The 16,327-nt window shown below is 39.4% G+C and overlaps 1 protein-coding gene across 13 annotated transcripts in view; it reads left to right on the plus strand.

Annotated features, from left to right (window-relative positions):
* The window catches only part of RAP1GDS1 (Rap1 GTPase-GDP dissociation stimulator 1), a 164,773-nt gene extending 148,784 nt beyond the window's left edge, over positions 1 to 15,989 (plus strand). For 6 of the 13 annotated variants that reach the window (XM_077882960.1, XM_077882962.1, XM_077882963.1 and 3 more), the window contains one exon: positions 4,273 to 6,119. In XM_077882960.1, the coding sequence (XP_077739086.1) occupies positions 4,273 to 4,400 (128 nt within the window). In that variant the 3' untranslated portion in view covers positions 4,401 to 6,119. Of the gene's footprint in view, positions 1 to 4,272; positions 6,120 to 6,162; positions 6,198 to 6,705; positions 6,779 to 7,219; positions 7,377 to 9,052; positions 9,233 to 9,659; positions 9,736 to 10,563 lie in introns of those variants that run through there. The other 7 variants (XR_013371304.1, XR_013371303.1, XR_013371302.1 and 4 more) reach the window with 7 other exon arrangements.
* Positions 15,990 to 16,327: the final 338 nt, after the last annotated feature.

Consider the following 16,327-nt stretch of genomic DNA (forward strand, 5'->3'; position numbering starts at 1 on the left):
CTGACTAATTGTTTTGTCAGTTGTTGAGACAGAGGTGTTGAAGTCTCCAACAATAATGGTGCCATTGTCTGTTTCTCCTTTTAGTTCTGTCAGTTTTTACTTCACATATTTGCAGGTCTTCTGGTAGATACATACACCCTTAGGATTGCTATTGTCTTCCTGGGGGATTGACCTATCATTATGTAATGTTCCTCTCTGTTCTGATAATTTTTTTTCCTCTGAACTCTATCTGATATAAATATAGCTGCTTCTACTTTCTTTTATTTTTATTTTTTTAAAGATTTTATTTATTTATTCATGAGAGACAGAGAGAGAGAGGCAGAGACACAGGCAGAGGGAGAAGCAGGCTCCATGCAGAGAGCTCGATGTGGGACTCGATCCCAGGACTCCAGGATCATGCCCCGGGCTGAAGGCAGGTGCTAAATGCCAAGCCACTCCGGGATCCCTCTACTTTCTTTTAAACATTCTTGGGATCTTCACCCACTCTTAGTTTCAGTCTACTTTATCATTATACTTAAAATGTAGAGAGCACTTGTTAGGTCATGTACTTTAATCCACTTTGTCAATCTCTTTTTATTGGTGTCTTTAGACCATTTACATTTAATATAATGCCTGATGTTATGGCTTAAGTCTGCAGTTTCATTTTTTAATTTTCTGTTTCTCATTCCTGACTTCTTGTTGATTGCTTAGGCAATTATTCCCATTATCCTCCCTCATTTGTAATTTATCTCAGATATTTCCTCTGTATACATTTAGAAACATATTAGACATTGTTACAATTTTTGTTTTCAGCCATCAATCATAATACAGAAAACTTGAAAGAAGGAAAGTCTATATTTATCTATCTACCACCTTTGCTGTATGTGTTGTTCTTCCTTCCTGATATTCCAAGATTCCTTTTTTCAAATACTCCCTTTCTGTTTAGAGAACTTTAGCCACTCTTTTGGTTAGGGTCTGCTAGTGACAAATTGTTTTCTGTTATTTTAGAATATCCAGGCTTCCCCTTCATTTGTGAAAAATATTTTCTCTAGGTTGACAGTAGTTCTTTTCTTTCAACAGTTGGAAAATGTGCCACTTTCTTTTGGAATTCCATGGTTTCTTAAGAGAAATCCAGTATTCCTATTTTTTCCCCCTGTTGGTAAAGTGTCATTTCAAGATTTTTCTTCTTAATTTTTCAAGCTTGACTGTCATGTGTCTTGGCATGGACTTCTTTGGGTTTATCCTGTTTCAAGTATGTTCACCTTCTTGAGTATGTAGCTTATTTCTTTTGCTAAATTTGGAAAAAAATTTTCAGGTACATTTCCAGCCCTGCCCTATTTCTCCTCTCTTTTCAGGTCTCTAATGGCATGGATGTGAGATCTTTAGTTATATCCCACAGGCTTCTGAGGTTTTGTTCATTTTTTTTCAGATTTTCTCTCTCGTTCAAATTGGGTGATTCCGGGTAGCCCTTGTGGCTCAGCGGTTTAGCGCCGCCTGCAGCCCAGGGCGTGATCCTGGAGACCTCGGATCGACTCCCACATCGGGCTCCCTGCATGGAGCCTGCTTCTCCCTCTGCCTGTCTCAGCCTCTCCCTCTCTGTCTCTCATGAATAAATAAATGAAATCTTTAAAAAAAAAAAAAAATTGGGTGATTCCTATTGTTTTGTCTTAAAGCTCACCGATTTCTTAGGTCCCCTCCATTCTGCTGTTGAGCCTATACACTACGTTTTTATTTCAAGTACTATAGTTTTGAGTTCTAAAATTCCCATTTGCAGCTTCTTTATGTCTTGTTTCCTTGCTAAGACTGTTATTGAGGCATTTTTAAATGTAGAATATACATAAAATTTACCATTGTAACCATATTTATTTATTTCATTTTTTATAACCGTTTTTAAATGTACAGTTCAGTGGCAGAGTAGTACATTCACATTGCTGTACAACCATCACCACCTTTCTTTCTTCCCAAACTGAAACTCGGTACCCTTTAAAAAATAACTCCCCAATCACCCATTCTCCTAGCTTTTGGCAACCAATATTCTATTTTCTGTCTCTATGAATTTAACTACTCTAGGTACCACATATAAGTGGAATCACACAATATTCTTTTTTTTGTGTCTTATTTCATTACCATAATGTCTGCAGGGCTCATCCATGTTTTAGCCTGCATCAAAATTGCATTCCTTCTTAAGTCTCATTGTATGTATATATCACATTTTGTTTATCCATTCATTTATCAAAGGACCTTTGGGTTATTATAAATAATACCACTATGAAAATATGGGTACACAGTATTTTTTCAGTCCCTGCTTTTAGTCACTTTGGGTATATACACAGAAGTGAAATTGCTCTATCATACAGTAATGGTTATATTTAATTTTTTGAGGAATCTCCATACTGTTTTCCACAGTGGTTACACCATATTACATTCCTACCAGCAATGCACATGGGTTCCAATTTCTCTAAATCCTTTTTTTTTTTCTATAATAGCCATCCTAATGAGTATGAGGTGTTACCTTATTTTGCTTTTGATTTCCATTTCCCTAATGGTTAGTGATGTCGGGGAGCTTTTCGTGTGTTTGTTGCCCACTTATATAGGTTCTTTGGGGAATGCATATTCAAGTCCTTAGCCCATACTTTAATCAGGTTATTCTTTTGTTGAGTTGAAAAGGTTTATATTTTTGGGATATTAATCCCTTAATAGATATATGATTTGCATTTATTTTCTCCCATTCTGTGGGTTGCCTTTTCAATCTATTGATAGTATCCTTTGGTACCCAGAAGTTTCTAATTTTTATGAAGTCCAATATCTCTCTTTCTCCTTTTGTTACCTGTGTTTTTGATACATATCCAAGATATCATTGCTAAATCCAATGTCATTAAGTTTTTCCTTTTAAGAGTCTTAGAGTTTTAGCTCTTAATTTTTGTATATAAGGGCTTATGGGGGATCCCTGGGTGGCGCAGCGGTTTAGCGCCTGCCTTTGGCCCAGGGCATGGTCCTGGAGACCTGGGATTGAATCCCACGTCGGGCTTCTGGTGCATGGAGCCTGCTTCTCCCTCTGCCTATGTCTCTGCCTCTCTCTCTCTCACTGTGTGCCTATCATAAATAAATAAAATTTTTTTAAAAAAATTTAAAAAAAGGGGGCTTATGGCTCTCCTGTTTCACCAGCACCATTTGCTGAAAAAAATGTCCTTTCCTTATTGAATGGTCTTGACATCTTTTTTTTTTTTTTTAAGATTTTATTTATTCATGAGAGACACAGAGAGAAAGGCAGAAACACAGGCGAAGGGAGAAGCAGGCATCCTGTAGGGAGCCCAATGTGGACTCCATCCTGGGGCCGGATCATGCCCTGAGCTGAATGAAGGCAGACGCTCACTGCTGAGCCACCCAGGTGTCCCATATGGTCTTGACATCTTTGTCAAAAATATTTTGACTGTATACATGGGGCTGTTTTATTTCTTGATCTATAGCTCTGTCTTTATTTCAGCACAACACTGTTTTGATTGTTAAGCTTTAGAGTAGATTTTGAAATTAGAAAGTTTGAGACCTCCAACTTTGTTCATTTTTGAGATTGTTTTGAATATTCAGACTCTTCAGCTTCCATCTGAGTTTTAGGATGCATTTTTCTGTTTCTACTCAAAACATTATGTCTAGTTTTAGACCTTACCAACTTACTAAATATATCAGTTTGAGGAATGCTGATTGCATTAAGCTTATTAGATGTCAGTTTTCTCATCTAACAGTCTCCAAGTCTTGAGAGTCTTTTATTTTCCTGTAATTGAGGTTAAAAAGAGCAAGAAAGCCAGAAGGAGGAAGATCAGAAATCTAAAAGGGAAAGCTATTGTCGCAGAAATTTGTTGAAGGGATATGAAGTATAACCTTTTCATTTACCAGAAAATTAATTTGAAACTGATCTAAAATTTCTAAGATTTTTTTGTAAGTCATTGGACTTCATATTTGAACTGATGATAGGGTCAAGGAGTATATAACTGAAACTTGAGATTATACAAAGACCTGTGTTTCATTATAACTCATGACTCTAATCAAACTTAGACTGTACAACTTGACATTTGTCTGTCTATAAATATGGCAAGTAAAGTTCCCTTGATACATCTCTAATGAAGACATTTCTAGGCTACTATAGAATTGTTCCTAGTTTTATAACTTGGTATCATCCAAGTAAACATTTTGGGTATATGTATTGTATAGTAAGATTTAGGTGTATGATAGATTGTATAGTAACATTAGAACAATTTAACAGATGCATTATCTGTTATCTTGGTTTTTGTCTTCCAGAATCTCTACACAAGGAAGTACAGGATTTGGCCTTTTTAGATGTTGTATCCAAACTTCGCAGTCATGAGAACAAAAGTGTTGCCCAACAGGCCTCTCTCACAGAGCAGAGACTTACTGTGGACAGCTGAGAACTGCCCCTCCCTGATACATGGCATCATCCCAGCTCTGATTTCCCCTTTGTCCTCCATCTTCTTCCATATCACTTGTGCATGCGTGTAATGTTCCAGTACCAATTGAAGAACTGCTGTAGGTACCTGCCCAATAAGATTTCTAAACCCATAGTTAGTGTAAACATGAATTTGTCAAAAACAAGTCTCCACCCATAACTGTTCTCTTGTATTCCTGTTGCTTGAGCTACATTAAGTAGAATGTGCATGTTGTAGTCCTATGATGATGTAAACTTGGTACTACATAATGACTTGCTCCTCACACTTGGTAAAACTACATAATAATGTACTGGTAAATTAGAAACAAACAAGAATGCAGCAGGATCTGTCTAGCTTTTAAAGATGGAATTGAATAGTAAAAATAGCTCCATTTTTTGGTGCTTGGGAAGCACAGTGACCAAAAAACTGTATGGCTGCTCATTCATTAGTCTTACCTACTAATGTCAAACCCATGGTACCTAGAGTTAAATAAAATCCAATGCTCTCACTCTTTACCCTATGGTTTCTCCTTCTTCCTAACTATGTAGACTCCTGAAATTGCCACAAACTTGGCAAGGCTTCCTTGTGGTTTTTTAATTTTTATTTAATTCGCTGTCATCCGTAGCTTAACATTGAAAATATTTGTGTTTTTCAGCATGAAACTAAAGGGTTGAAGAATCTGTGTTACACTAAGTACATATTTTGGGGGGTTTTTTGGCCTATATTTTAGAATCTGATATATGTACATTTTGACATCAGCATTGTCCAACACTTGTCTTTAATGTTCACTTGGCATTTGTTTTCAACTGAGAAATTGAGTATAGTTCATTGGAAGGTGGGTTGTAGAGGTTTTGTTGTGGGTTTTTTTGTTTTTTTGTGGCAGTTTTTCATCAGAAGTTTCCTCTGTCCTAGTCCTTTTAAATCTTATATTAGAACTAGCAGGACATAGAAAAAAAAGATTAAGAAAGAAGTTTGTCTATACTAAAGAAAGGAAGCAGGTTATAAAAGCCATAGTTGCCAGTCTAGTTCATTCTGCAGATGGCCTCATACCAGTAGCTGTTAGAGTTTCCCACCTCCACTTGCCACAGAGAATTGCACTAGATCTCACAACTATCAGAAAAAAGTGACAACGCCAAGACTCAAGAGATGAGAAGACCCTCTTGGCGAAATATAGTGTACTCTTCACTGCCACTACCACCACCAAATGGGTTTTTAGAACTTTGAAACACAATCTTTGTAAATTAACCAAAAGATCCCTGTGACATACCCTGTCTTGTCCCCATGCACAAGCTTGACAAATACTGGCTGAAAGGTATGATGGGCTCCATTATGGAAGGGCTGTAGGGCAGTAGAATGGGCTGCCCAGGGTGACAAGAGCTCTTTCCTCTCCAGTGGGAGATACTGCACATATCTGTGGGGTGACTGAAGTTGGACTTTTGACTCTGAAACAGGTATAATTCAAGAAAATTAAAACCTCAGTGGAGGTAAAGAAACTGACTGATTATTCCCTTTGATGTCCAGGAAAGGGACTATTATTTTGAATGCTTATGCTACACTTACTGTAAGAATGGTATTGTTTACTATCTTCTTCTGGGCTGGATAGTGGACTATATTTTATTATAGGTTTTGAAAAACATCTGTAATGTTGAATAGGCTGTCCATATTATTAACTAAATAAATAAATAGTATATCAAACTGTAATGGCATCATTTGGTTTGTTTGTATATTTCACTTCTGTTTCCAGCTCCTAGAACAGTGATTGCTCATTGTTGATGCTCAGTAAGTATTTGTTGATGAATTCCCGATTTTATAAACTTCCAGATCCCCTAAAGTAATTCCAGATAGATTGGTAGAGAAATGACATTTAGATATTTGTCTGGCTTCAGAGAATCTTTTCAATAGGATCAGTCCTTATTGAAAAGCATCATATAGGGCAGCCCAGGTGGCTCAGCAGTTTAGCACCACCTTCAGTCCAGGGCCTGATCCTGGGGTCCTGGAATCAAGTCCCACGTCAGGCTCCCTGCATGGAGCCTGCTTCTCTCTCTGCCTGTGTCTCTGCCTCTCTCTCTCTCTGTGTGTGTCTCTCATGAATAAATAAATCTTTAAAAAAAAGAAAAAGAAAAAAGAAAAGCATCATATAGAAAACAGAACAGAGGCATCCAAAAATTATAGAGTTCAGAGAAACCATCATCTGGGCCAGCTACCAGCAATCAATTGATATGCTAGGAATTCCCATCTCCAACAAAACAAAGTGCATTTCTAATCACCTTTTTTTTTTTTTTTGCAGAGAGACCAGAAGGCTATGCCCTTATGACAGAGGCCCACCAAACTAGGTGATGTGCTGTTCTGCATTGCAGGAGGTGGGAGTCTACAAACAATACTAAATATCCGACTACTTGATATGAGTTCTAGAGGCCACCTTTAAGTTAGTTTGCTACCCACTAAGAATGTATTCTGAGGGAGAGTGGGAGGAACCTCACAGCATAGCTTTAATTATCACTGTTTGTCAGGATTATAGCATAGCTGAAAAGCAAAAAGGCCAGGAATTGGGAGAAAGATGTCTGAGTGAAGTGCACTAAAATGCCTTCCCTCCCTTCTAAGAAGGAAGCCCATTCACTCCTTGGGATCTTGCTAACCACCCCACAGACTGTAATCTCATTGTGCTCAAAGCAAAATTAATCAATTAAATGCTGGCTCATAATCCAGTGTTTTCAACTTGATACAACATGGCTTGTGTATATTACCTGATAACCATAGAGATCTAGACAAAATTTTTTAGCTCTAAAGTGATTTTGTCTTAGATGGAACAAAACGCAGCTCTTAGATATAACCATTTGTGGGAAGTGTTCTGAGAAACCCTGCATGTGAAGATTTCAAAAAGAAATGCTCTTTGGTATCATTAGAAAGCTTATCATCTAATTCTGCTGAATATAAGGGATGAAGATGTCCATTACATAGGTAAGTATTCTCCCTTTGTATTCAGCTGTTAATAGAATCAGTAAGCTTGGGCAGCCCAGGTGGCTCAGCGGTTTAGCCCTGCCTTAAGCCCCGAGTGTGATCCTGGAGACCTGGGATCAAGTCCCACGTCCAGCTCCCTGCATGGAGCCTACTTCTCCATCTGCCTAGGTCTCTGCCTCTTTCTTTGTGTGTCTCTCATGAATAAATAAATAAAATGTTAAATAAAAATAGAATCAGTAAGCTTAAAAGTCTTAATTCTAGGAAGCCATAATATTTGAATTATGCAAGTGTCTATTAAAGAGTACTTAATGATATTTGGGATGAATCCTCATAGCTGTAACCAGGAAAATTGAGGGTTATTTTTTTTTTCACAGATGTGCTTTCTTAATTTGCATACATACAATGCAAAATTATATGCCATGTAGCTTCATAGATAGATGTTTTATAGGTATATCTGACAAATGTGAGAACAATTTTAACTGTGATTAGTGAAAAGAATAAGGTCTTTAAATACTGTATGATCTGTAGTAACATCCTGGTTCTGTTTTGTACTGGCTGTGTGACCATGATAGAGTAACTTAAACTCTCTGGGCCTGTTTTCTCATCAATATGATGAGTTTAATAATCCCATTTCCCAGGTTTTTTGTGGTAACTGAGACTTCTAGAGGTTGAAGGTAAGATTGGATGGACCTGTGATACCTGTGACATCTTATGGCCTATCCTCTCTTCCCCCTGGAGGATTCTTAGCTAAAGGAATTCAAAGAACAGCCAAATGGGAGATATTGTTTATTATCTTGTCTAGTGTCTAATAGTTTGAGGAGCACCCAGTTATTCTCAATGCAGAATGCATAACCCTTCTTCCTCCCCCTGAAACTATAACTGCCAGGTCTACAAAGTAGGCCTTGGATGTAGGTCTCCACTACAGTACTTCCTCTCCCTGTTCAGACCTATCAAGTGTGAACAACAGTAGTTCAACAATCTCAGCTTTTATTAATATACTAAGTCAATATAAATAGATCTGTGATACTATGAGTTTTCCTCAACATAGAAACAAAACAGTCCATCTTACCATTTTCAATACTGCCCACCTTATCAGTGTGTGTGTGTGTATATATATATTTATATACATACCTGTTCATGTATGTCTTTTTCTTAAATATAAACGCTGTGTGTTTTACATGAAGGCTTTTGGTAGCTGTACTCTGAAACCTGATAGAATCCATTTGTGATGGCCTATTTATCATTATGCTTGACTAGACAAGCAGACCCTTTATGTTGGAGGTTTCCAAGGGTAAGCTGTTTCTTCTATATCATGAATGGTTGGCTACAATTTTTGAAGGAAAAAAGTGAGCCTTGCATGGAATTTATGTTCCTTTTCAAAATTTAACTAATTTATTTTCTTCTTAGTGGACTTTCTAAAAATTCATTATTTCCTTTTTCTCACTTTGTTTCTTCCTAGAAAACAAACCAAAACTTTTTACCAAAATTTTTTACTGTGGCCACAGACATTTTAATCTAACAACATTTCAAAACTAGATAGTATATACCTATTTGCAATACCAGATAAATAGAAACTTAATATTCCCATAATTCATTTATATACTGATGCCTATGGTTCTCCTGACATTTGTTCTCTCAATCCCTGACTTTTCTACTGATGTCACATTTATCCGAAGAGAGATGTAGAGCCCCCCACTTACTGAGCAAAATGGAGGATCAAGATGATGTTATGAGCAGTGTCCTACTCTCAACAAGCAGTTTTGCTGGTTTCTCTGGTCCCCAGCATTAGGAGTAAAAATTGGAGCAAGCAAGGTGGCTAACGCATGGAAATGGCTCAAAGATCTGTGGTTTTGCTGGTAAGGATGTGTGCAATTTCATTTTACTCTGTTTAGCCTAATAGAGTTAAAACCACATTCAGGTGGTGTATGGAGCTTAATTTTTAGTTGGTATCGGTCACATATATAGAGAATTTTGTTTCAGGATTAGAGTTTCAGAAATTTAGCTACATTTGTTTATCTTTATCAAGGAAGTGTAAAAGCCTAATCCTGTCATAGTTTGAAACCTGTTAGTTTCGGGTTGGGGATTTTTTTTTAAGGAAATAATTTTAAATCTTTATTAGGTTTCTGTTAAAATAAAAAATTTTTAAGCCTTAATAGAGACTTCTAAGTGTATGACCTTTAAATGTAATAGATCTTTTAAAAATATGTGTTATCTAGTTTCACATATAATTGAGAGACATTACTTACTATTGCAATAATTACTTTGTTATTTATTTATTCCCAGGAATCCTGAAGAATCTTGAAACTCTGCCTGTACCTTCAGATTACTGTCAAAAAATAAATTCCTCTGTGAATGCTCACTTTGAATTTTATAGCTATTTCTAAAGTAGGCCTCCCTTTTACTAAAATAGTGTTTTTGCTCATTTTTAAAGGACTGCCATATAAATAGAGCCAAGTCTGTAGGGAAGCTGGCTTCGTCCCTGTCCTCACAGAGTCCATGCACTCAAATGAAAAACCCCTTCTCCTTTTTAGGACATTTCACAAGACTCTTCCAAGGTCAGCATCACCCCCAGCACCAAGACCAGAGAAAGCCAGCTTTTGACCTTGTCTTCTTTTCCAGTGGGACTATCCCACTTGAGATATTCCACTCAGCTTCTTGGTCCTCTGTCCCATCCCCATAGACACATCAGTTGAATACCTATAACTACACTGAATTTAAGGATGAGGGAAAGGTTAAATCATACTCTAAGATAATAAAAAGGCATATAGGTTGCAACCCAACACTAGAAGATAAAGAGCTGCCCTAATCTGGGTGGACAATGGGGAGGAAATATTACCCAGAGTACCTTTGATTTCAGATCCATCTCTGAAGGAATCCAAAATAGTCCCTAATTTCAGCTGGGGCCAACTATCCGTATACAATTCCTTCACCCCACCTTCCTTTTTTTAAGGTTCTAGAATGCTCCCCCACCATGCCTTTTCTGCAATAATTTCCTTTTTCTTGCAGGTAAGGAAAGTAAGGGAGGAGGTGTTAATGACTCATTTTGCACTCTTAACCCACACCACTCAACCCCAGTGCCCAGAAGTTAGAGGAAGTGAGACAGCGGAGTGACCATCAAGCTTCATCATATCACATAGTACCAGTTAAATCCTGCTTCCTACCTCTTGACCTCTTGTTCTCCTATCAGGGTAACTGTGAGGTGCAGTGCCTTCCCCTGAACCATGAGAAGTGGGAGCAAGATGTGCAGTGACCTAAGAAAAGCATCCGAGGAAAAGATGTTACCTGTACATGAGTGTCTATAACTGGATCTGACAGTCCCTTACTCTATAAAATGCAGGCTTTGTCAAGCCTGTGACTAATGTCTAATGCAGAGTTACAGAATGAGCTTCTGGCACGCTCTCCCACAGCAATTGCCCTGTGTGTGTCCGTACTATGCGCAGTTGAAGTGCCCTGCCACATGGAGCCACCTTCTCTCCTTCCCACTTGCATAAGCGTTTGTTCATGTTACTAAGAAGTCTGTTTCACAAACCTCATTTTTAATAGTTGCATATTCTTCAATTATATAGGTGTACCATAATTTATTTAACCATTTTGCTATATTTGGGCACTTAAGACATATTCTAATTTTTGAAAAACAAACCAGATGCTAAGTCATGAGCATTTGCAGATGCTAGAGTAGTTCCTAAAAATTATGACTTGTCAGTCCCTCTACTTTCTACCTCTAATTCCCCTCACTTTCTTCTTCAGAGGTCCTTGTAGCCTCTTTGCCCCCTCCTGATTCCATTTGTCCTTCCATCACCTCCTGGACACCCTGTGCTCCTGCTAAGCCCTCCCTAACCTCCTAAGGGGACCCACTGCCCAGGAGAAGAGGGCCCACAAGAGTGGAGTGGCAGCACTTCCCTCCTGGGCATCCAGGCATGAAGTCAGTTACACCCACTTGGCATTGACCACCACTCCCTTACCAAATGTATCCGAGTGGACCTCCTAAAAAGAGGCGGCACAGGACACACCCTTGAGTACCCACTGGGGCTAGTGTTCAGCTAATTGAAGTCTAATTGCCTCTTAACACTGTCATCAACTGCTACCAGCACTTTTGCGCCTCTCACCAAGCCTGTGAACCACCACTCTGATTTGTTCCAAGCTGATAAACACTCTCCAGGCACCACTCACATGGAGAGGGAATAGAGGGGTGGAGAGCCTCTTCTGGTACAAGAATCCTCATTTAACACTCCTTGGGAATCTATAACCAGGCTACCCATTTCTTCCTATAGACCAGGGAGGGCAAACTGGGAGTCCTCATACATCTTTGTTTCGCATGGTATTTTGAAAAAAAAAAAAAATTTTTAAAAAAAGGAGGGGAGGGAATAAGCTGCTGTAAACATTTAAAATTTGGATGATTTTGCACTAAAATCTAGTTCTGCCTTTTTTAATGGAGATCTGGTAACCAGAGACTCTCTATTCCAGGTGAGCAGCATGTAGCTCTGGCCCTCTTTGGATAGGGCATGCTTCTCGAGCCTACTAGAGTCCCCCCACCTGGTCCCCTTCCCCTGTTCCCCATAACTCCATAGCCCCTAGAAGTCTATATATCTGTGACCCTGTGGGGCCCTCATGTGCAGGTTGCTTCTGGAGCAGGAGAAAGGGGAATGGATTTTTAGGGAGAAAGAAGCAGGACTACAGGAAATGCCATGGCTCGTGGAGGTCCAAAAATCTGACCCAAGGGCATGTGCAGCTTGCACTGTTTTTATTTCCTCAAAGACTTGACATTCTGAGGGCTAGTGACAGCTGCAATCTAATTGACAAGTATTCGGTACTGGAAATACAGCTACAAGCCATGCCCAAGTCTGTACCCACTCCATCCTGCTAACAAGAGGGAACTGATGCTGACCTTTCTGTCCCCTCACAGGACTGGCAGCACACTGTGGTGACTACAGAAATTAAAGAAGTCCCTTCTTAGCTTGGTCAGAAATGCATCCCTTCTCCTGAGAACAAAAGTATACTACATCCCCTTCATCCCACGGAGTCAAGGGCTTTTACACAATAGGGGGACACTGCTAACCCAAAAAGAGAAATACCCTGCTCCTAAATGTTTCATTGGCATCATATACCAAAGGGGAGTATGTTCCCCATTGTGAGTAAGTGCAGAGAAAGTAAGCACCAAAGGCTAAGTGATCCTCTGTGATTCAAATCACCAAGAATCACACAGACTGTAAGCTAAAATATGGCAATAGAGAGGAACGGTTGTCAAACCTTGTTTTCTCTAGGTTAATCAACCCAGCACCAAAAATATGCCAGAGCTCCCCACATCTCTGCAATATTGGAAGATGAATATAATATCAATAAGAGACCCAAACAAAATGTCTTCGGTTTCTGAGAAAATGAGGTAGAGCTTAGAAAAGAGAAAGAAATCAGTCACCACTTGGGACACAGACATGGTTCAAATGTTTACAAAGCCAGGATACATAGGAACAGTGGGCCTTGGCAAGGGTCAGATTGGTAGGACCAATAAAAAAAAAAAAAAGGCAAAAAGACAAAAAATTAAAAATTTAAGACATTTTGTCTTTTAAATCAATATTGTGATTTATTTGCCCAATATCTAGCTCCTCATTCCATTTTAGCAGAACTCCAGTTTTATTCAGGGGGCCATTGTGCCAAGTTCAAAATACTCCAATTTCCCAGCTTTCTAAGCCTCACCTTCTTTTCTTTCTTTTCCCTGCCTCAAATGTTGATAATGGACCCCACAAATATAGCAGCCCTCTTGCAATCATGAGGTACAAACATGAAGATGAAGGCCTCTACACCAAGAACAGTGGAGCAGAAAGTTGAAAAGAACATCAATCCTCAGTAGCATCAGTGAACTGGAGGAGCAGCGCTGTATTGAGGACTCACAGTAATACATGAGACACACACCTGCTGTTTAAACTCCTAGAGCAAGGTTTTCTCTTATTTGGAGCAGAATGAAATTTTGATTAGCAAGGCTAATCATTAAAGCATCAAAACCTCTGAGGACAGGTTGTTCTGCTCATAAGCCACAGCCACAGAACTCATTAAAATAAAGGATTAAAACAACTAGGGCTACCAGCTTTAATGCTCAAAGTTCAGAAAAAAACCCCAGCCTGATTTGCTGATATAGCAGCTTTCCTCACTACACAAGTTTACCGAATTCTTCCTATATACATCAGGTACCATGTTGGGATAGAATGAGAAGACAAAAAGAGAAATACCCTGCTCCTAAATGTGTCATTGACATCATATACCAAAGGGGAGTATGTTCCCTGGGGAAAGGATGAGAAACATTAATCAAACAAAACTGCTAACTGCATAAACAGAGTTACAGAGGTCTGTAGAGAGAGGCCACTGAGCATCCTGAGGCAGAGGATCCATATGAAAGGGTGGAGGCAAATATGGTGGGAAAAATAGAGAAGACCAGAATGGGGACGGGGGTTCTTAGACATTTTAGCTTTTTATGATGTCATAGAAAACCAAAAGCCTTTTTTTTTTTTTTTTAAGATTTTTTTTAGGGTGGGTGTGTGGTGAGAGAGAAGAGAAATTTAAGTAGACTCCATGCTGAGTGTGGAGCTGGTCACAAGGCTCAATCTCAGAACTCTGAGATCATAACTTGAGCCAAAACCAAGAGTCAGATGCTTAACCTACTGTGCCATCCAGGTTACCCCAAAAAGCAAAAGTTTTTAAAGGGAGTTTGGAATATTTGCTTTTTGTTCTAGAACCAGAATGATTATTAATAGGACACACACACACACACACCAGCAGGAAAATTAGCCTATTTGGACAAGCAGGTGGCCATTTACTGCATCAATAACCCAAGATCATCATTCAACCTTCATCCTTTTTTGAGGCCACTAAGTTCTGACCCAGGGATCAATTATCTCTTGCCAAGTAAACCACTGTACTTAGAGCAAGCGGACTCCCTGAGCTGTTCCACTCCAGATGTGGTCTAAGGTAAACATCTCCCAGAATGGTCAGAGAACTTTCTGCCACCCTAAACTACCTAGAATAGTTAGTCTGGACACATCTTCTGGTGATATCACCTGAATATCCTCACGCTTGCTCAGTCTTACTGGGCACAACCCCAGATACAACGATTGTCCACAGCATTGTCACCCTGATGGAAAGTCCAGACATTAGGAGACTCTTGCTGATGATTTGGAGCCTTTAGCTTCTAGAGAAGGCAAAGGGAGTGACTACACCCATAATAAGCATATGGCCTTTCTCTTCAGCTTTCCATGTGTCCACATGTAGCTTACAGCCTTTCCATGTGAGGACTTATGACTTCTTGTCTGGGGAAAGGGTGGTTTCTCTCCCCACCCTCTGGACACCTGAAGGATGACCATCTAGTCCAGCACAAATACTCTTACTATTTGAACCTATACTCATGAAGATCTCAATTTGATCTGGCAATCCCACAAGAGTCTTCCTCAGTTTAATGTTGATCCCCCACTCCCAGCAACGAAGCTATTTCAAAAAAAAGTTGGTTCCAAAATCCTTCAAACTTGGGAGAAACTCAGAATTCATTAGCAAAATAGTTTCTTCCAAGGCTTGATCCTCACCATATGTGCCTTTCCTATTCGATACTTAAATAGGATTGGAGGGTGGGGAGAGGAGGTGCCCTAGGAGGGCTGAACAAAGGCCTGAGCTCATCCAGAGTTATCTGGCACTTGTCAGGGTCAGTCTATCTTTGAAAAAAACCATCTTACAGGGGAGTGGAGACCTATTTTACAGAATGAAAGTCCATCCTGTAGGTGAGCATATACTCTCTACCCAGAAACAAAGTTATTCTCATCCTCTATTGACATGTTCAAAAAAGCAGCCTCATGAATGTCTAGGTCTTTGAGACATAGAAGTTAACAATGTAGGCCAAGTCCATGGAAAAAAGACAAAGTTCAAGGGAGTTCGAGTGTTATGAGTACTTTAAAAGGGAGTATTGGGGAGTCTGTCTTGGAGCAGAGAGAGGGTCCTGAATTCTGACCGAACCTCCCTGAGAAAGCCAATTTTTAGGTGAGGTCTAGGGCATGCATAGAGCTTGGGGAAGAAGAGCGGTGTGACCCTTTTCATCCCATGGTGTAGGTACCACTATCTCCATCTTATAAGGGAAGGCACTGAAGGTGGGAGTGTGTCCAAGGTTCCACCATGGGCGGTGACCAAGCTCTAAGTAGTACATACACAGTCTGTGACCTTCTTCCTTTACCACAAATGGGTTTCCTTTTTCTCATAAAAGCAACCTGAAGAGTTTTTACTGCGTGTAGATTGCACAATATTAAAAACAAGAAAATGGGTGCAAAATGGAGACACCAAACCAAGACAATTACAGTTTTGGCATCACCCAGAAATGGAATCTTAAACCAGTCAACCAGGAATTACCTAATCCCACGAGTGAGCTAATGTGCCCGACAGACTCCTGCCATCCTCTAAAGGAAAGTGACCTTCCCACAGCCAATCTGCATTTTGCTAATATAACTTCCTTGTTCCCACTCTTCTGCCACTAGAAGTCTTTCATTTTGTACAGCAACTCTGAGCTCCTTTCTATGTGCTAGAAAGACACTGCCCAGTTCTTCAACCTGAATCATTGAATAAAGTCAGTAAGATCTTTAAAACTCAGTTGACTTTTGTTTGTTTTTTTTAACAAAAGTATACTTTGGGCTTAGTGAGTGACCAGCCTCCTAGTCACAGAGACGGAGTCATTAAGGCATATATCCCAATGCCCAGTTTGACTCCAGTTCTTTCCATGACAAAGTCCATAAAGGAATCAACATCTCATGAAGGCTTTCCTTAGCATCCAAGTGAATGAGTAAGACCTGACTCTTTCGTATCTGTTATATATTTTTTTAAGATTTTATTTACTTATTTATGAGAGACACAGAGAGAGAGAGGCAGAGACACAAGCAGAGGGAGAAGCAGGTTCCATGCAGGGAGCCCAACGTGGGACTCGATCCTGG

This window comes from Canis aureus, chromosome 33 (genome assembly GCF_053574225.1).
Source record: "Canis aureus isolate CA01 chromosome 33, VMU_Caureus_v.1.0, whole genome shotgun sequence".
NCBI lineage: Eukaryota > Metazoa > Chordata > Mammalia > Carnivora > Canidae > Canis > Canis aureus.